At 53.8% G+C, this 20,202-nt stretch overlaps 1 protein-coding gene across 3 annotated transcripts in view; it reads left to right on the plus strand.

The window, feature by feature from the left end:
- Positions 1-20,202, plus strand: part of ABCB9 (ATP binding cassette subfamily B member 9) — a 36,001-nt gene that overhangs the window by 14,273 nt on the left and 1,526 nt on the right. For 2 of the 3 annotated variants that reach the window (XM_042909980.1, XM_042909981.1), the window contains 9 exons: positions 4,548-4,662; positions 5,157-5,287; positions 6,164-6,369; positions 8,745-8,942; positions 10,159-10,287; positions 13,343-13,531; positions 14,019-14,192; positions 16,074-16,233; positions 17,979-18,115. In XM_042909980.1, the coding sequence (XP_042765914.1) occupies positions 4,548-4,662; positions 5,157-5,287; positions 6,164-6,369; positions 8,745-8,942; positions 10,159-10,287; positions 13,343-13,531; positions 14,019-14,192; positions 16,074-16,233; positions 17,979-18,115 (1,439 nt within the window). Of the gene's footprint in view, positions 1-4,547; positions 4,663-5,156; positions 5,288-6,163; positions 6,370-8,744; positions 8,943-10,158; positions 10,288-13,342; positions 13,532-14,018; positions 14,193-16,073; positions 16,234-17,978; positions 18,116-18,589; positions 18,673-20,202 lie in introns of those variants that run through there. The other variant, XM_042909982.1, reaches the window with a different exon arrangement.

The following is a 20,202-nucleotide window of genomic DNA, read 5'->3' on the forward strand; positions in this document are numbered from 1 at the left end:
GCGGTTCTGGTCCGAACAGTTTGTTTTTAAATTTTTGTTTTTAAATTTTTTTTTTTTAACGTTTATTTTATTTTTGAGACAGAGAGAGACAGAGCATGAACGGGGGAGGGGCAGAGAGAGAGGGAGACACAGAATCGGAAGCAGGCTCCAGGCTCTGAGCCATCAGCCCAGAGCCCGACACGGGGCTCAAACTCACAGACCGTGAGATCGTGACCTGAGCTGAAGTCGGACGCTTAACCGACTGAGCCACCCAGGCACCCCTTTAAATTTTTTTTTTAAGCTTATGTATTTATTTTGAGAGAAAGAGAGAGCGTGAGCTTTAGTGGGGAAGAGAGAATCCCAAGCAGACTCTGAGCTGTCAGCATGGACCCCGACAGGGGGCTCGAACTCACGCACCGTGAGATCATGACCCGAACTGAAATAAAGAGTTAGACGCTTAACCAGCTGAGCCACCCGGGCGCCCCTGGTCCAAACAGTTTGAAAGCACTGCTCAAACAACGTGGGTAGGAAGGTGACATCTCAGGGTCAAAAGTCCGTGGGTCCCGGGGGGCGATAAGGCCTGGTCCTCGCCTGGCTGTGTGCCTGTGGGCAAGTTAGCGGACCTTTCAGAACCTCACTTCTGTGAAATGGGGATTGTTGGCATTCTCCATGTTTCACGATGTTGTAAAGCTTGGAGGAACAGGAGAAAGACAAGTACGGAGCTTGGTACGAGACGGTAAGCTCTCAGGAACGTTAGCCGTTAGGCGTTGTTACACGTTTAAGACAGTGTCTGGGAGTGGCCACAAAGCCAGAGTGTTCTCAAAGAGGACAGGCAAGCCCCGGAGCTGACCCCTTTCCTCTCACGGTCCACCCTCTGCCCTCTCAGTCCCAGCCCCTTGACCGCTGTGCAATTTTATGCAAGTCACTCAACGCCTCTGAGTCTCAGTCCCCTCATCTGTAAAATGGGCATAAAAATAGTACCCATCGCAACAAGGGCTGAGGAGGTGCGGGACGTTAATATGAGTACGACATCGCAGACAGCTCCTGCCACACAGAAGGCTGCCGAGAAATTGTAGTGGCTGTGAGTATTGGGATGACCCCTTTCCATTTAACCAGATAGTGTCTCCTGCTCATGTTTCAAGGTCCAAATGTTCCCTTCTCAGAGAAGCCTCCTCGAATTCTAGTGACTTGATCTCCACCTTTACCTCCACCTCAGTTGTAGCACTGGTGTCATGAAAATCATGCATCCACTGTCCTGCCTCCCCGACCAGGTTTTGAGCCCCTTGGGGGGGGTAGGGGCCAGGTCTGCCTCACCCCGGGTCCCCCCCCCCCCCGCCCCAAATCCTGGCACAGAAGCAGGCTCGCCGAATGAATGAACAGATGACCGACCAGCGTGCCCGTGTGGGCAGCTGTCACCCATGACCTCGTTTCCCCCTCCTGCCGGGGCCCTGTTGTCAGCTGCCTGTGCTCGGGGACTACAGATGTCCTGAAATACAGCTGAGCAGATTCCGCCAGCCTTCAGGGTTGTGTCGAGGTGAAGGGCTTAGACTTGAGATCAGGTCCCCACCTGTCCTGGTAACTTGAGGCAAGGTTATTGAACTTGGCCAAGGCTGTTTCTCATCCTGAAAGTGGGGTTTTGTTGGGCTTGTGAGAATTGGGGGAGCTGGGGAACGGTGCCTGCAAAAGGAAGTACTTCACACAGGTTAGGGACAGGGGCTACTGATAATTATTCTCGATCAACAAGTGCCCAGGAGGGGCCAGCTTTTTCTGAAACCTCATAATCTGAAAGAAAAACCGCCCATTGTGGGGAAAAACAGTGAATTTTAGGGTGGAGCATCTCCTCTCCAATTGAAATTCTTTAATATGGACTTCACACCAACCCAACTAGAAAACCTTGGGCAAGTGACTTAGCCTTTCTGAACCTTGGTTTCCTCATCTGTAAAATGGGAATAATGATAATACCACACCTATGGGATTACTGGGGGGCGTTTGAGACTTGAAAGAGATGGGAGAGCAGATATCCAGTGTAACAATGCTCCAAGCAGAGGGAATGGCCCGTGCAAAGGTCCTGAGGCAGGAACATGCCTGGTTGTGAAAGGAAAAGCAAAGAGGCCTGGGTAGCTGGAGCTGTAGGTGGGGTTGGGGTTGGGGGCGGGAGAGTAGAAGATGAAGCCAGGGCACTGGCAGGTGCCTGATCATGGAGGGCGCCATTGACCGCTATAAGGACTTTGCCTTTTACCCAGAATGAGATGAAAGCCTGAAGGCGGATAAGGTCTGACTTGGCTTTCATAGGACCCCACTGTGTGCAGGGTGGAGAACAGAGGGGCAGGGACGAGGATGGCAGCTGGGAGGACCAGGAGTTGTCTGGGAAAGTCCAAGGGAGGTTGGACCCAGGTGGGGACAGTGAAAGAGACTGGATTCTAGAAATGTTGACTCTTTTTTTTTTTTTTTTTTTTAATATTTATTTTTAAGAAAGAGTGAGAGAGTGTGAGCTGGGGATGGGGAGAGAGCAAGGGAGACACAGAATCCGAAGCAGGCTCCAGGCTCCGAGCTGTCAGCACAGAGCCCGACACGGGGCTCCAACCCACGAACCGCGAGTTCATGACCTGAGCTGAAATCAGTCGCTTAACCTACTGAGCCACCCAGGCGCCCCTAGAAATGTTGACTCTTAAACAACACGAGAGTTGGTCGAAAACACATGTATATCTTTTGACTCCCCAAGAGCTTAACTTACGAAGAGCCTCCTGTGGACCAGAAGCCTTCTTGATAATATAAACAGTTGAATAGCACATATTTTGTGTATTCAATTATTGCAACAAAGTAGTGTATTCTTATGATGAAATAAGCTACAGAAAAGACAGCCTTCTTAAGAAACCATAAGGAAAATACGTTTACAGTCTTGTACTGTTATTTATGGGAAAAATCTGCGTGTAAGTGAGCCTGAGCAGATCAGACCCGTGTTGTTCAAAGGTCACCCGTGTTTTTTTTTTTTAAGTTATTTATTTATTTATTTTGAGAGAGAGAGAAAGAGAGAATGAATGCAAGCGGGGGAGGGGCAGAGAGAGAGGGAGAGAGAGCATCCCAAGCAGGCTCCGTGCTATCAACGCAGAGCCCGACACAGGGCTCGATCTCACAAACTGTGAGATCATGACCTGAGCCACATGATCAAGAGTCAGTCACTCAACCGACTGAGCCACCCAGGCACCCCAAGGGTCACCTGTATTTTGAAGGTGGAGGCATAGGATTCGTCAGTGGGTTGGAGAGTTTCGTGTGATTCCTGTGCAGATTTGACAAGAGCAAATCGCCTAGCTTAGCACGGCGCCTCGTACCCAGTAAGGGCTCCGTAAGTGTCCGTTGTGCTTAATATTATCATTGGTGTTTCTTGGAGCTCGCTGATGCCCTTTTCTTCCCTGTGGGTAAACTGAGGCCGACCTCCAGTTTAGGTGGACTCCACAGCGGTGCCTGGAGACCCCATCGAGTGGAGGACCGTGGGGACGGAGGCCCTCTAGGTTGCCACCTTGTGGTCCCTGTGCCAAGACCAGCAGAGGGCAGCAGAGCCCCACAGAAGGCCTCACTGTCCTGGCCGAGCCGGTCCCGCAGAGCTGGCCAGGGAAAGGGTGTCAAGACCAGCCCAGGATTCATTCGCTGAACTTTACCGAGTACCTACCGTATGCCCAGGCCCATGCCAGGCTGTGCCCTTCGAAAGCACTGCAGTGACAGCGAGGACACAGCCTGGTCCAAGCACCTTCAGTCCTGAGATGAGAGCGGGCCTTCCGGGTTATTGGGAGGGAAGGGATAGGAAAGAGCCCCCAGATGGGAGGCCAGTTTGGGTTTGCGTCCTGGCCCTGCCTCTTAACTGCCCCGTGCCGTGTGACCTCAGGCAAATGACTCAGCCCCTGAGTCGAGTCTCCCATTCACCTCTGTGCCATGACATGGGGGTGGCGTCCCACTAGCCCCCTCTCGCCACCCTGCCCGGCGTTGTTCTGAAGGTGGGTACAATAAGTGGGTGCACAGTGACGTGGCAAACTGTGAAGTGCGCCACCGAGAGGGGCTGGGTGGCCGTTTCCAGCATCATTGGAACCAAATACCTACATCTCCTGAGGCTGGGAGCTTCTGGAATTTGGACTCCGGGGCCCTCCGCCAGTGAGAAGAAGGAAGTGAACTTTGGCCGTGTGGCCTGGTGAGCGTCGTCTCATCTCTCGGTTCCACTCTCCTGCTCACCTGTCCAATGGGGGTGGTGGCAGGCCCACCCACAGAGCCTGTGCAGAGATGGCGCTGTGCGCTCGGGCCTCGTAGCCATTATGAGCGGTACTGACCCAGTCTGTATAGGCCGAGTCACCCGTGTTTCCTGTGTTCCTGTTCCCTGGAAAGGGGGGGGCATTAAGCAGTGCGGGCCCCTGCCCCGCCTCCCGCCAAGGTGAGAAGCAGGAGTTTGCCAAGAGAGAGCACCCCATCCATCGGTGGAGTGAGCCGAACAGGCGGTGTGCGGGCTTCTGGAGGCTCGGGGGGGGAGGGTACGGGCTTCCCGGGCTGCAGATGCCCCCTGAGCCCACCATGTCTCCCGGCAGGAGAGACCTTCCTTCCCTACTACACCGGCCGGGCCATCGACGGCATCGTCATCCAGAAAAGCATGGAGCAGTTCAGCACGGCTGTCATTGTCATGTGTCTGCTGGCTATCGGCAGGTAGCCTGCTCTCACCCCCACGCCCTGCCCTCTAGGGCCGCAGCAGGGGAGGGAGGTCAGGGGCCAGCGCCTGAGAGGGCTGTGCCCGGGTGGGCCGGTCACCGTGGTAACCAACAACCAAACTGGCTTCGAGCCACCTCCTCTTGTCCCTAAAATTGGCTTCGGTCCCTGAGGGTTCCCCTTTCGCCCTCCCTGGCTATTCTCCAAGTGCCCTTCTGGAAGGAAGAGGGTTCTGACCGGCAAAGCTGGATCCTTGTGCCCGGTGAACACAGTCCCCTCACAGCCCTCACCTTGGGGGACTCCAGGCAGGGAACAGGGGAGACCGTGCGGTGGCAGCAGCCCTGGAAAGGGGCTCGCTCAAGGTTGGGTCCCTCCCTGCCTCCCCCCTGCAGAGTGGCCCTCGCCTGCCAGCAGCGGGAGGGGGCAGCTGGGTTATGGTTGCTGGTTGTCGCAAGGACGTCGTGCTATATATAACATCTCTTATCTGCAATTAGCTCATTTGCCGCAGGTATTCGGGGAGGCATTTTTACACTCATATTTGCCAGACTGAACATTCGCCTTCGAAACCGTCTGTTCCGCTCGCTGGTGTCTCAGGAGATGAGCTTCTTTGACGAGAATCGCACAGGTTGGTCCTCCTGCGGCCTGGGGTAACCTCGGCGGCCTGGGGCCCAGCCAGGGTGGGCTGGCCTCCCGTGGAGGGATTAAATGGCTGGCTTTTCCTGCTATCCTGTTGGGGATAGAAACACCCCCGGGGGCCCTGCCTGAGGCCGGGAAGCTGGCCTGCTGGCTGAGGTTTTGGTATGAGCTGTGGCCACTGCAGGGGGACCCTGGCCAGGCCACTCCTGCAGGAGCCAAGGCCTTGCCTTCCGCTGTTCTCTGGGAAGCACCAGGGCGGTGGCCCGAGAGGCTCAGCTCCAAGGGGACGAGAGGGTTGGGGTGCGGGACAGAACAGGCAAGGCAGTAATAGTATCCGGCCTAGATCCCAGGCTCTGAGATAGAACAGCCTGGGTGCAAGCCCTGGTTCCACCACTCGCTAACTTAACCTCTCTGAGCCTCTGTTTCCCCATCTGTAAAATGGGGACAATGGTAGGAGCTACCACGGGCTTGCTGTGAAGCTCTTGGCCCGGCAACTGCTCAAAGTTTCTCCTCCCCACCAGCCCAGATTATTATTTCTGTCCCCTCTGCCAGTGACAGGGAGGAGATACGGGCTTGGTCCTGGCTCAGTCAGGGACAAGTCACGTGGCACCAAATGACCTTTCCCTTTCTGAGCCTCGGCTGTCTTCTCTGTACCGTTGGGATGTGATGTCACAAGATGCTCGCGAGGAGGGCTGGGCTCAGAGCAGCCCTCCGGGGGGTGTCTTCTCTTCCCTCCCGTCCCCACCCAGAAGGTGGGGGACACCTGAGCTCCCTGGTGCCTGTCTTGGAAACCCCCCAGTGTCTCCTGCCCCCGCCCGCAGTGGGCCCGTTGCCACGGTGGGGACTGAGCCTGCCTGTGTTCCAGGGGACCTCATCTCCCGCCTCACGTCCGACACCACCATGGTCAGCGACCTGGTCTCCCAGAACATCAACATCTTCCTGCGGAACACGGTCAAGGTCACAGGCGTGGTGGTCTTCATGTTCAGCCTCTCGTGGCAGCTGTCCTTGGTCACTTTCATGGGCTTCCCCATCATCATGATGGTGTCCGACATTTATGGCAAGTACTACAAGGTAGGTCCCGCCTGCTTCCCGCTGGGGTCTGTGAGCCGCTCCCGAGGGAGGGAGGCGCCCCAGGAGGGGCCCGGGGGCACCACGGGGGGCTGGCGAAGGACTCAGCCCGAGCGGGTGCTCTCCGTATATTCATTCACTGTGCGTTCACTCGTTCAAGGAGTACAGGCCCCGGGATGCATCAGTGAGACAGAAAAGCTTCTGCCCTCAAGGGGTTTATGTTCTTGCGGAAGACGCAGACGATAGCAACAATAATAATAGCAACAATGTGTAATATGATGCCAGATGGTGAGTGCTAAGGAGGAAAAGGAGAGAGAGAGAGAGAGAGAGAGATGGGGAACTCTGGGGGGGCTGCCCTTTTAAATCGATCTTTCTGGGGTGCCTGGGCGGCTCCGTCGGCGAAGCGTCCAACTGGGGCTCAGGTCACGATCTCCCGGTTCGTGAATTCGAGCCCCACGTTAGGATCCGTGCTGACGGCTCAGAGCCTGGATGGAGCCCGCCTCGGATTCTGTGTCGCCCTCTCTCTCTCTGACCCTCCCCCACTCGTACTCTGTTTCTGTGTCTCTCCCTCTCTCAAAAATGAATAAACATTTAAAAAAATGTTTAACTGGTCTTTCTGAGGAGGTGACATTCGAGGAAAGAGGTGGACAGCTCGGGGAAGCGTGTTCAGAGCTGGTGCAAAGGCCTTGCGGTGGGACGTGCCCGTATGTCTGAGGAGCCTCAGGGAGGCGGGTGATGCCAGGGCGTGAGCAAGGGAGGTGATGAGGGTCGGGCTGTGGGCCTGTGTGAGAACTTTGGTTGACGCTCTGAGCGCAGCGGGCGCTGGCTTTCCACAGAGGGTGCGTTCGTCCGTGTGGGGGAGGCTCGGGCCCCGCGCGGGCGGCCCTCAGCCACCACGCAGCTGTGGGTGGCCGCAGCCGCTTCTGGCCACTCCTTGGTGCAGCCTCCGCCAGGCAGGTTGGCCCGCGAGCTAGACCCCCACCTCACCCCCCTCCTGCTCCCCACCCTGGTGGGTGCTCCAGAGCCAGAAGGGACTGAGGCCGGGTTTAGACAGGCACAAGCGGCTCTTTCCCCGGTGACCCAGGCCGGAGCGACAGGCTTTGACACGTGATTGGCTCAGCGTCCCAGGCTCACTAGAACCTTTGGTGCCCGTGACCTTAGGCCAGCCCCAAAATACATCCACTCCCCACAACCGTCGCGTCGCCTCCTGGCAGAGTTGACCGCCCGGGAGGGCCCTCTCCCCCATGGTTCCGGATCACGGGTCTCTGTTTTCCTCTCTCCGAGTAGAGAAAGTAAATATATGAGTTGGAACTGGTGCCATTTCCCTTCCTCTGCTCCCGCCCCACCCTTCCTGCCTCCCTGCCAGCCCCTGGGACGGGGCAGGAAGCCCAGAGCCTCCCCCCATCTGCCCGTGCACACCTCAGGCCCCGCCAGCAAGTTCTGCTGGGTGGGGCTAAAGGAAGCTCAACGTAGGTCTCCTGCTTGTACCTCAAAGTGTTGAATCTAGCCACTGAGTCATCGCCACAAGCTACATGTGCGCTGTCCACAGCCAGACATGACTCAGGGCATGGCATGACTCCACCCAAGATGCCACAACACACCGCATGCTTCCAACGGCCTCGTGGGACATGCCCCTGCACGATCCTAGCCTGGCCTCTCCAGCAGCCTTCCTCGATGGCTTGACGATATAAGCATCTTACCTACTACAGGGCCTGAACAGCTCTGCCCAGGGGCTGCTTCCAGAACTCTGGTGGGCAGTAGTCGGGTAGTCCTACACTTGGGACTGCCTCTCAGCTATCCATACCCAGTCATATACACAATGCAGGCGGATTTCACAGCCTTCTGCCACCATCTGGAACTCAGCTAGGAGTTCTGGAATCTCTGTACCAACCCTCAGGCTCTACCATAATTTAGTGTATGTTGATAATATGAACAGCACCCCCTTCATAGTTGGTGTTTCTTGGATAGTGTACAACCTGAACAACCATCCAGAGCATCTCTGTCTAATACTAGCACAGGATCAGGTGTTGAGGCTCCTTTTCTGAGAGGATTACCAAAAACTGAGCCTGTGATGGTGAATAACCTCCATTTGGTACTGCAGATGACTTAATAATCAGCTCCCCATCCCTCAGGAGCTGGAACCTCAGGACCTCATCCCAAGAACCCAGCTGGCGTCTATTCTCTGAGTCTGTCAAATCGAGCTAGAAGGAGAAGGGAGACAGTGGGGATCTCGGTCTTATCCTTTTGTCCCTGGAACTCCCTGCATAGGCCTGGCACCAACTAAGGGTAGGAAAAACCCAGAGAGGCGTAGAGGCTGTTGGATGGTAAGACTGTCTGTTTGGGGGTCTCCTCCTTCTTGTCCCCACTCCTGCCCGTAGAGGCTCTCCAAAGAGGTCCAGAACGCCCTGGCGAGGGCCAGCAGCACGGCCGAGGAGACCATTAGCGCCATGAAGACAGTGCGGAGCTTTGCCAACGAGGAGGAGGAGGCCGAGGTGTACTCGCGGAAGCTGCAGCAGGTGTACAAGCTGAACAGGAAGGAGGCGGCAGCCTACACGTACTACGTCTGGGGCAGTGGGGTATGTGGGGCAGGTCCGACCGCCGGTGGGGGTGGGGGACGGGACACCAAGATGGGGAGATCCCTCCGTCAGGGCGCGAGCCTGGGGCCCTGCGTCTCTGTGTCGGGCTGGTTGCCCTTGGCTTCGCTCTGTCCCACCTTTCTTTCTGCTGGTCCCTGGGGCAGATCTTTCTGGAAAAGAATGCAGCCTCCCAGTAGATGTCTTCGCAGGGCATCTCCTCATTCCCTCTCACCTGGGCATGGGCTTGCTAGGGAACATCCTCGCCCAGGAAGGGAGTCACCCCGAGGCCACTGGGACCCAACCGAGGCTGCCGTCTGGCAGGTCCTAGGTCACAACCCCACAGCCCCCCACTGGAGTGTCTGGCTCACTCCCTGGGGGTGAGTCACGGCCCCTCCCTGGAGGACGGGGAGTTCTTGGAGCCCGTTGCTGTCCGTTGGCCACATCTGGGAGGGAGGTGGGCACAGCGGGGGTAGGTATGAGGAGGGTTTGGAGTTTAGCGGGGAGAAGGAGTGTGATCCCAGGGCACAGGGCAGGCTGCCCAGCCAGAGAGGAGAAGGGGCCCAGAAATCCAGCTCAGCTAGCCAAGCCGCCCAGCCATCTGCCCGCCGACAGGGATGCCTTTTGCCCCCTGCACAAAGGTGCTGACCTAGCTCTAACCCAGCTGGGGGTTCGGGGCGGGGAGAGGCAGAGAGCAACCCTGGCCTGTCACGGGTGTTCGGGTTCCGCTCCTGTCCCACCTGCCAGGCGCTGGAGGTGGAGGGAGACAAGAGCGTCCCGGACGCAGCCCCTCCTTCAGGGAAGCCGGCGGGGCGAGGAGACACTTCCCATCGTCCCCCTCCGTCTGGCTTGCCGTGCGACCTTAGCCAGCGGACCGAACCTCCCCGAGCCACGCTCTTTGCAGCGAGGAGGAAGACACAGCTCCCGCTTGGCCTGGCTGAGGCGCTTGGGCTGCGCGTGCGGGCCAGGGCCTTACAAAGGAGGCCTTGTTCTCTGCCAGGCCTGTGGCTCCCTCCAGCTGGGGGCCTTCGCAGGGAAGAAGTCCGGGGCCCGGGAGCGGGAGGGCACGCGTGACGGCCGGCCACCAGCGTGTGGGAGGACACCCCCGGCTGGCCGGAGTCTCGGTCTGTGGCTGGGGGGAGGGGGGAGGGAGCGGGGGGCGTGGGGGGTTCTGAGCCGAGACCCCTGTGACCCGGGCCCCCTTGCCCTCTGCCCGCAGCTCACCCTTCTGGTAGTCCAGGTCAGTATCCTCTACTACGGGGGCCACCTCGTCATCTCCGGGCAGATGACCAGCGGCAACCTCATCTCCTTCATCATCTACGAGTTTGTCCTGGGAGACTGTATGGAGGTGAGGGGCCGGCTTGGGGAGGGGGTCCTGGGGAGCAGGAGGGATGCGGCAGAGGGGTCTAAACGGGGGAGGGAATGCTGCAGGTGACGCACAGATGGGGTATTTCTCAGTAGGTGGGGGAGAGAACATAATGCCGAGCATGACAATAATACCACCAAGTGGCAGCAGCTGTGTTTGCTGAGCAAAATGACAGGGACAGAGGTCATTTCAGGAAAGGCTCCTAAGAACACCGTGAGGGGTCTTAGTACTATTCTCCGTCCCAGTTCTCGGAAAAAGAAGCTAAGGCTCAGAGAGGTTAAGTGACTTGCCCACCGCGTTTGTGGGGGGACCAGGTTCAAAGCCAGATGGGTCTGACTTTATTTTAACCCACTTTGTAATGTTTTTTTATTTATTTTTGAGAGAGAGAGAAGGGGCACCAGTGTGGGAGGGGCAGAGAGAGAGGTACAGAGTACAAAGCAGGCTCTGAGCGGTCAGCACAGAGCCCCATGCGGGGCTCGAACCCCCGAACCGTGAGATCGTGACCCGAACCAAGTCGGATGCCCAATCAACTGAGCCACCCAGGCGCCCCTGTTTTAACCCACTTTATTTTATTTTGTTTTAATTTTTTTTTTTAACGTTTATTTATTTTTGAGACAGAGAGACAGAGCATGAATGGGGGAGGGTCAGAGAGAGAGAGGGAGACACAGAATCTGAAACAGGCTCCAGGCTCTGAGCTGTCAGCCCAGAGCCCGATGCGGGGCTCGAACTCACGGACCGCAAGATCATGACCTGAGCTGAAGTCGGACGCTCAACCGACCGAGCCACCCGGGCGCCCCTGTTTTAACCCACTTTAAAGAGTAGGCACCACGGGGCGCCTGGGTGGCTCAGCTGGTTAGGCATCTGACTCTTGATTTCGGCTCAGCTCATGAGCTCACGGTTCATGAGTTGGAGCCCCGTGTCAGGCTCTGTGCTAACAGCAGAGCCTGCTTGGGATTCTCTCTCTCCCTTTCTCTCTGCCCCTCAAATCCCCTCAAAATAAATAAACTTAAAAAAAAAAAAAAAAAGAGTAGCACCACAGAACAAACAGGGGTTGTTTTAGATTTCCCTTAATTTGGGTTCCCCCAGGAGCAGACCCGGAGACAGGGAGCTGGGGTGCTCACGTCCCAGCGCCCGCCCGTGGGTCACTGCTGAAGGATGCTTGGAGTAGGGGCGTTAATCCCCTGGCACCGAGGGTGGGCCTTTGTGTCCTCCACTGATAAAGCTGGGGGCGTGCACGGGGGAGAGGGTGTTAGCCTCTGCAGGAGATGACACTTTGCATTGGCGACAGTCATACCTGTATGTCATTTGACACAGCAGCTCTGCCTCCGGGAACCCCGGGCTGCAGAAACACCCACACCGGTGGCCAAAGGTGTGTGGACACTGAGGGAAGGAAGCATTGCTTCCAATAGTGAAAACTTAAATCCTCCTCCAACGCCCGCCGGTCAGGGATTGGGCCAATAGGGCCCGTCCGTGTTCCAGAAGCAGTATGCCTGCACTATAAAAACTAGGCAACAGCCACAGAAATGGGGTGCCTCTGTGAGTATTGGTATGGAAAGGACCCCGAGACCTCGCGTGAAGTGAAAAGGCGAATCCCAAAGCAACAGGAAGGGTCTGATCCCACTGGCGTAGTTTTTAAATGTCAGAATTATTTATCATATATGTGCGTGTGTTTGGAAACGCCCAGAGGAAGGACTGGAAAGATAGAGGACGCGGCTACCCAGGGCTGTGGGAGGAGGTGTGGAGGACCGTGGCCATGTAACGCTTGTATCTTAACAGGAATGATAATATCTTGATATTCGTGATAACGGTCCCAGCTGTGCTGTATTTTTTAAGTTTATTTGAGAGAGAGAGAGAGAGAGAGAGAGAGAGAGGAGATGGAGAGACAATCCCAAGCAGGCTCCACACTACGGCGCAGAGCCCGATGCGGGGCTCAAACCCGTGAACCATGAGATCGTCACCCCCTGAGCCAAAACCGAGAGTCAGACACTTAACCGACTGAGCCCCAGGTGCCCCCCACCCCCACCCCCCTGCAGCTGTGCTGTGTTGAGGGCCTACCAAGTGCCAAACAGTGTTTCCATGGAACGATGACGCTGGTACTAAGGTCGCTCCCGCTTCCCCAACCAGGACACCCAGTCCTAGCACAGAAGGGCCTGAACTCAGGAACCAGCCGTGCCTGGGTTCAAGTCCCACCTCTGCCACTTCCCAGCCGTGTGACGTGGAGGAAGTTACACGAACTCTCTGTGCCTCCGTTTCCCCATCAGCAAAAAGGAAATAATGATAGAACCTACCTCGTAACATATACAAAGTGTTTGATGAACTGAGTCATCATTCTTACTCACGTTTATACGGTGTATATTTTTACGCGAGGAGAACGTATAGCAGAAAGTAAGTTTTTAAAACCGAAATTTGAGGGGCGCCTGGGTGGCTCAGTTGGCTAAGCGGCTGACTTCGGCTCAGGTCATGATCTCGCGGTCCGCGGGTTCGAGCCCCGCGTCGGGCTCTGGGCTGATGGCTCAGAGCCTGGAGCCTGCTTCCTATTCTGTGTCTCCCTCTCTCTCTGCCCCTCCCCATTCATGCTCTGTCTCTCTCTGTCCCAAAAATAAATAAACGTTAAAAAAAAAAAAAAAATTTTAAAACCGAAATTTGAAAAAATGCTGTGGCAGCCGAGAGGGGAAGGTTCAATTCCTGTCCTGCCACATCTGGCTGGTTCAGTTAACTTCCCTGCCCTTCCGTTTCCTCCTCTGGGGGGTGATAATGCCCCTGTGCAGGATGCTTAGCTAGAATGGCCCCAAGGCACTGGTTCCAATGTGTTCTGACAAAAGGCATTGGTATTTTTTGTTACTGCCCTTGTTTTTCATTATTGTCGTTATCTGCTGGACTAGTGGGGAGCCCCAGCAGCGTCCTGCACCCCCCAGAACTGCTGCTATGGCCCCCACTCTCCCGCACCCCCTTCATCTCTCTGGCACCATGGCGGGGGGGAGGGCTCCCAGCACTGGGGTGTCAGCGGGACAGGAACATGTGTCTCCTCCGCCCACAGTCCGTGGGCTCTGTCTACAGCGGCCTGATGCAGGGAGTGGGGGCCGCCGAGAAGGTGTTCGAGTTCATTGACCGGCAGCCAACCATGGCGCATGATGGCAACTTGGCCCCTGACCACCTGGAGGGCCGGGTGGACTTTGAGAATGTGACCTTCACCTACCGCACTCGGCCCCACACCCAAGTCCTGCAGGTGAGAAGGGTGCTCGAGGCCCTCCCAGATCGCCCCCTCCTTCATCCCATGTCTTGCGTGCCTCCTAGAAGCCAAGCCATGGCAGCGTAGCCGGGATTGCGTAAGGCAGAGTCCTTGTCCTGGAATTTGGGCTGTAGTCAGGGAAGGCAGATCACTGACCGAGGAGTCCAAACAGTTAAGTGCTAGGAAGGCAACAAATCAGGGTGGTGTGACAGGGGCCGTCTACAGGGATGGTGTTAACAGTCAAGGAGGGCTTCTCGGAGGAGAGGACATTTGGGCTGGATCCTGAACAGGGAGAGGAGGCACCCAGGGAGTAGAAATGAGCATAAAGTTACTGCCAGATCCTAGAAAGGAGAGCATTCCGGGGGCTGGCAGTGTGCAGCCCAAAGGGGCGTGAGCGGGTGGGGAAGGGTGCCTGCCTGTGTCCGAGGCTGGAGCTTCAGAGCCCGTGGCCCCACACCGTGCTATGTGCTGCGTGTCCTTGCAGAATGTCTCCTTCAGCCTGTCCCCAGGAAAGGTGACCGCGCTCGTGGGGCCCTCGGGCAGTGGGAAGAGTTCCTGTGTCAACATCCTGGAGAACTTCTACCCTCTGGAGGGGGGCTGCGTGCTGCTGGACGGGAAGCCTGTCAGCGCCTATGACCACAAGTACCTGCACCGAGTGGTATGTGGAAGGGCCTTTGTTTGCCTCTGTGCGCTTTCCTTTTCTGGCTTCACCCTCGTGAGCCGCAACAGAGATGCCGAGAAGAGTGTTGTAGGTAAACGTACAGCTCAGAGACCGCCACCCCGGTCAACGGAGGGAACATTCCAGCACTCCTGCACCTCGTGTATCCCTTCTCTTCCCCCTGGAGGCCACGTCTCCCTGACTTTTATGATCGTCTCCTTCTTTAGTTTTACCATCTCTTTGTGCCTCTCAAACAGCAAAGCTGCGTTTTGCCTACTTTTGAACTTGATCTGGCTGGAATCCTAAAGCATGCATTCATCGCATCTTGCTTCTTCCACTCAGCAGTTGTCTGTGAATCATCCAGGTTGAGGCTCTGGTTGTAGTTCATTCATTTTCGTTGCTGAATCTAAGGCATCTCTAGTACTTAAAGGAGGCTGTTCCTGACCATACGGTTTTTGGCAATCATTTCAGAGAAGGTTCCTCAACACCTGGGCCTGTGCTGGCATAAAAGCAGGGATGCCCTGGATGGTTGTTCGGGTTGCATACAATACGAGAAACACCAACTATGAAGAAGGCACCATTGCATCATCCACATACATTATAGGAGAGCCTGAGGGTTGGCACAGGGATTCCAGAACTCCCAGACAAGTTCTAGATGGTGGCAGAAGCCATAGATTGTGAATTGTGATTATTTGCCCGCCCGTCTGCTTCTAACCAAGGGGTAGATGGCTGAGCAGTGGTCTCAGGTGTATAAGGACAAGGCTGCTGCCCACCAGAGTTCCGGAAGCGGCCCTTAGGCAGAGCTATCAAGGCTTTGCAACAGCTGATACGCTCAGACACATACTATTCTTAGACTGTTAATATTGTCCTGCTTTTTGGCCAGCGGGTGAGTGCACGTGTGGAGGTGTTTCACCGCGGCCTTTTGCATTTTACTGATGACTAAACATATCAAGTACCTTTCCATATGGTTCGCTACTTGGATTTCCTCTTTTGTGAATCCCTTCTCTTTAGTTTACATTAATTTTTTTTCAATTTTCGTAAACCCAAAACAGGAAAATTCAACAATCTAACCACATTCCCGTATATTCAGAGAATTTTGTAACTAAGACATAAGAGTTCCCCTCTGCCTCACTTTTTAAAATTCCACCCCATGGTGGTGACTCTGCTGTTAGCAGTTCAGTAAATATCCTTTCTAACCTGTTTCCTATCTTTATATAAATATATTGATATATAAAGGCACACATATAAGTTTTTTTTTTTTAACAAAAACAGAATCATACTCGGTATGTGTATCTGTATATGTGTATATACAGATACACACACATATATATACAAATTTGATTTTATGGATACACTGTGATTATTAGCCAATTCCCAATTTATGAAATTGATTTTTTCCTCTATTTACAATGTCGCAGTGATACCCTCCATACTCTCATTTTTGTAGGCTACATTCCTAAAACTGGAATCAGGGGACAACAGCTTCTTTAAAATATTCTCTTTGGAGGGACGGGGTACCGGGGAGGTCTTTATGGCCCGGGGGCCTGCTGTGGCCTCTTGTCTTCTGACGTGAACAGACTTACATTCTACACTCTCTTTCCCAGCGAGCTGTCTTGGAGGTCAGGGAACTCGGCCTAGCCCCAAGCAGCTAGCTTAGCGGGCCCCAGATTTTTGGTCGGGGGAGCTGAGGTTTTGTACAGAAAGTGGACTCTTGTTTTGGAAGAAGAGAGGCAGCTGATGTTAGCAGCCAGGCACAGGCCCTGATCAGATTTCAGACCCAAGACCCCTGGCGTCAGGCAGGCCTGGGGCTGGCAAGGTTCCCGGTGACAGCTGGACGGATGAGCTCCAGGCCTCTCATGCCCCATCCTTTCTCCTGCACAGATCTCCCTGGTGAGCCAGGAGCCAGTGCTGTTTGCCCGCTCTATCACGGACAACATCTCCTACGGCCTGTCCACCGTGCCCTTCGAGATGGTGGTGGAGGCTGCACAGAAGGCAAATGCCCACGGCTTCATCATGGAACTCCAGGATGGCTACAACACAGGTACAGCCCAGGAACATCACCTCCGCTGTGCCTGAAGGTCCACCTTCAGGGATGCGACCCTCTGAGTTGAGCATTGCACTCTGCCAGCTGCTCTTTATTATTTCAGGTGAAATTCACTTAACCCTTTGAAAGTGAGCACTTCAGTGGTGTCTAAGGACATTCACAGTACCAGGCAACAACCGTCACCTCTGTTGAGTTTTAAAAGATTATTATTTTAGGGGTGCCTGTGTGACTCAGTCGGTTGAGCATCCAACTCTTGATTTCAGCTCAGGTCATGGTCCCGGGTTGAGGGATCAAGCCCCACATCAGGCTCCATGCTCAGCATGGAGCCTGCTTAAGATTCTCTCTCTCTCTCTCTCTCTCTCTCTCTCTCTCTCTCTCTCTCTCTGCCCTTGTCCCCTACATACACACATTCTCTCTCTGTCTCTCAAATTAAAAATAAACAGGGGCTCCTGGGTGGCTCAGTCGTTAAGCATCTGACTTTGGCTCAGGTCATGATCTCATGGTTCATGAATTCAAGTCCCACTTGAACTCAGGTGAGCCCGAGCTCCACTTTGGGTAAAACGCAAGCCCTGTGTCAAATGAGCCCCACTCTCTCTCTCTCTCTCTCTCTCTCTCTCTCTGCACCTCCTGGGATTCTCCCTCTCCCTGCCCCTCGCTCACTTGCACTCTTTCTCTCTCAAAAAAAAATTAGAATATAAATAAGTAAAGCATTATTTAAAATAATATATGTATTATATTAATGACAACTTAATTTTATGTTAATAAATTAATATTTTAATATAACAGATTTAGCAATATTGATTTATATTATATATTTTATTGTGTTTAATATACTTTAAAATTTTAACCCTTGTAAAGGGGCTATTCACATGGTTCAGAACTAAAAATATATACATATAATGATACATAATGAAAAGTTTTATTCTATCCCTGTCTCTACCCCTTTTTCCTCCTGTCCCAACAAAGCCTCTTTCATGAGCTTCTTACGTGTACTTTTGGAGTTTCTTTATGCAAATGTGGATGTATGTTTTATTTTTATTTTATTTATTTATTTTTTGAGAGAGAGACAGAGAGCATGCTGGGGAGGGGCAGAGAGAGAGGGAGACACAGAATCCGAAGCAGGCACCAGGCTCCTAGCTGTCAGCACAGAGCCCGACGCAGGACTCGAACTCACGAACCGTGAGATTGTGACCTGAGCCGAAGTCGGACGCCTAGCCGACGGGGCCACTCAGGCACCCCTGCCTTGCTCCTTTTTTAAACAGTTGGATTATATACCAGTGTATGGGCTTTATGATAATTTATTTAAATAAGCCGTTCAGTTTCCTACTGACAGACATGCAGGGGTCATGCATTTGTCCTTGTGATCACGGGCTTGCACGGTACAAAATGACAGACACAGGTGTGTGCAGCCCCAGGAAGGTGGGGGAGTGCCTGTTTCCCCACAGCACAGTGTACTATCAAGCATTTGGATTTTTGCCAAATGAATAAGTAAAAATTGGTACCCTACTACCGGTGACTGTAGTCACGATTTGCACGAACAGGGAGGGAGAGCAGCCTTTCGTGTTTTGGAGCTGGTGGTTGTCCCGGCCGGCGGCCCTTTGAACCACACCTTTTCCTGGAGAGCACGGCTCCTATGGCAGCAGGGAAAGGCAGGATAGACAGAGGAGGGGACTTTTCTCTCTTCCCCAGGGCTGCCCTGACCTCACCCTCTGCTCACTTGCCCCTGTCCCTTTGTCACACAGAGACTGGGGAGAAGGGTGCCCAGCTGTCGGGCGGCCAGAAGCAGCGGGTGGCCATGGCTCGGGCTCTGGTGCGGAACCCACCCGTCCTCATCCTGGACGAAGCCACCAGCGCCCTGGATGCAGAGAGCGAGTACCTGGTGAGTTGCGAGGGATGGCGGGGTGATGCCAGACAACGGAGCCAGGAGCTGGGAAGGGTTTGGAGACTCCATGGAGCCCTCCCCGGCTGTCAGTTTCCTGGACTGCTGGGGTGTTCAGGGCTGAGGGTAGGGAACCAGGGGAGAGGAGACCCAGGGCTGGACCAGCCAACTGGCTCCTGGCAGATGTGAAATCATATGATACGGTTTGGAGTTGAGGCCCCACCCTCAGCTCATCACTTGAGCCAGTGTCTTCCGCTCTCTGAGGCCCACTGTCATTGGTAAAGAGGGTCCAACGGGGTATTTGTCACTGACTAGCTACCTCGGCCTCTCCGTGGGTTGAATCGTTAATTACACAGGCATTCACTGAGCTCCTCCTGGCCACTGGGCACCGTCCCAGACCCTGAGGTTGCAAGGGCTGGCTGAACAGACAGACAAAGGCCCCGTCCCTGCTGTGTTTCCATGTTTCCATTCCAGGGGAAGAACAAGCATGAGTTCAACCTGTGGCCTGTGCCACGTAGAAAATGAAACTGTCATTTGAGAGAGAGAGATCGAGAGAGGTCACCAGTGCCAAAGAGAAACACGGCCAGACATTAAAGCTGGAAAAAAACCCAGATTTTATTCAGTAACTACTGACAGTAGGGGAAAGAGCTGAGCTCCACTCTGATTTGTGCAGAGGTGAGAGTGGTGACAGGCGTTTCAAAGGAGAATGAAGGCATAAGGAGGCGAGCTCCAGGGAAGGCCTAGGAAGGGCTGGGCAGTGTGGATGCGATTAGCCGGCCGTGTCTGCTGGCTGGCAACTATCGGCCAGAATTCTGTCCTCCCACGGAGAATGGGAGACTGAGGCCCTGTCCTTCCTAGCAATTCCATTGAAGAGGAAAGGCCTTTAGGTCCTTGAGAAAGACACTCTTGATATATATATATATATATATATATATATATATATATATATATTCTTGATATATATATATATATATATATATATATATATATATCAAAGGGACAGAGGAAGGATTTATAATTATAAGCCCTTTTTAAAAATTTTTTGATGTTTATTTATTTATTCAAAAATTTTTATGTTCATTTAATTTTGAGAGAGAGAGGGCACAAGTGGAGGAGGATACAGGGCTTGAATTCATGAACTGTGAGATCATGACCTGAGCCAAATTTGGATGCTTAACCGACTGAGCCACCCAGGCGCCCGTTATGTTTACTTATTTTTTGAGAGATAGCGCGAGCAGGGGAGGGGCAGAGAGAGAGGGAGATACAGAATCCGAAGCAGGCTCCAGGCTCTGAGCTGTCAGCACAGAGCTCGATGTGGGGCTTGAACTCACGAACTGTGAGATCGTGACCTGAGCTGAAGTTGGACACTTAGCCGACTAAGCCACCCAGGCACTCCAGTTATAAGCCCTTTGTATTAAACGCTCGAAGAAAGGGAGGTCAGGAGTCTACTGTCAGGCATTGGCCAAAACAGTCGATTCTCCTGGCAGTGCTGAGCATTCGGTGGGGCTGGGTCATCCCAGGGACAAGGCCTTCCACTGTCAAAGCCCTGCTGGAATGTGGCCATCTCACTGATAGAAGCAGGGTCTCCGGGTACCATTTGAGCTGAGACCCAAGAGGAAAGGAGCCAGCGGAGGGCAGTTCTGAGGTAAGAGCATCTGAGGAAGAGAGGGCAGCATATGCAGAGGCCTGGATCAAGTTCATAGGCAAGCCCGAAGGTCAGCGTGTCAGGCTGGGGGGGTCCAACAAGGTGAGGACAGAGTCCTAAGGAGACACAGGCAACTCAGGCCCTGGTTCTAGAGTTTGGATTTTTTTTTTTTTTAATTAACAGAAAAGTTTTAGGTTTAAAGAAAGTTGAGCAAAAAGTGCAGAGAGCTCCCGTATATGTCCTTTTCACCCTATTCTTATTACTAACATCTTATTAATAGTAAGTTTCTCTTATTATTAACATCTTGATGCAGTGAATTCGTTCCAAGTGATGAACCAGCTTTAACGCGTTATTACTAACTAAAGTGCATAGTTTACATTATTCTTTGTTGAAGGGCTTGGAGCAGGAATTCAACAGGAACTGATGGAAACGTTAAATCCCG

This window comes from Panthera leo, chromosome D3 (genome assembly GCF_018350215.1).
Source record: "Panthera leo isolate Ple1 chromosome D3, P.leo_Ple1_pat1.1, whole genome shotgun sequence".
NCBI lineage: Eukaryota > Metazoa > Chordata > Mammalia > Carnivora > Felidae > Panthera > Panthera leo.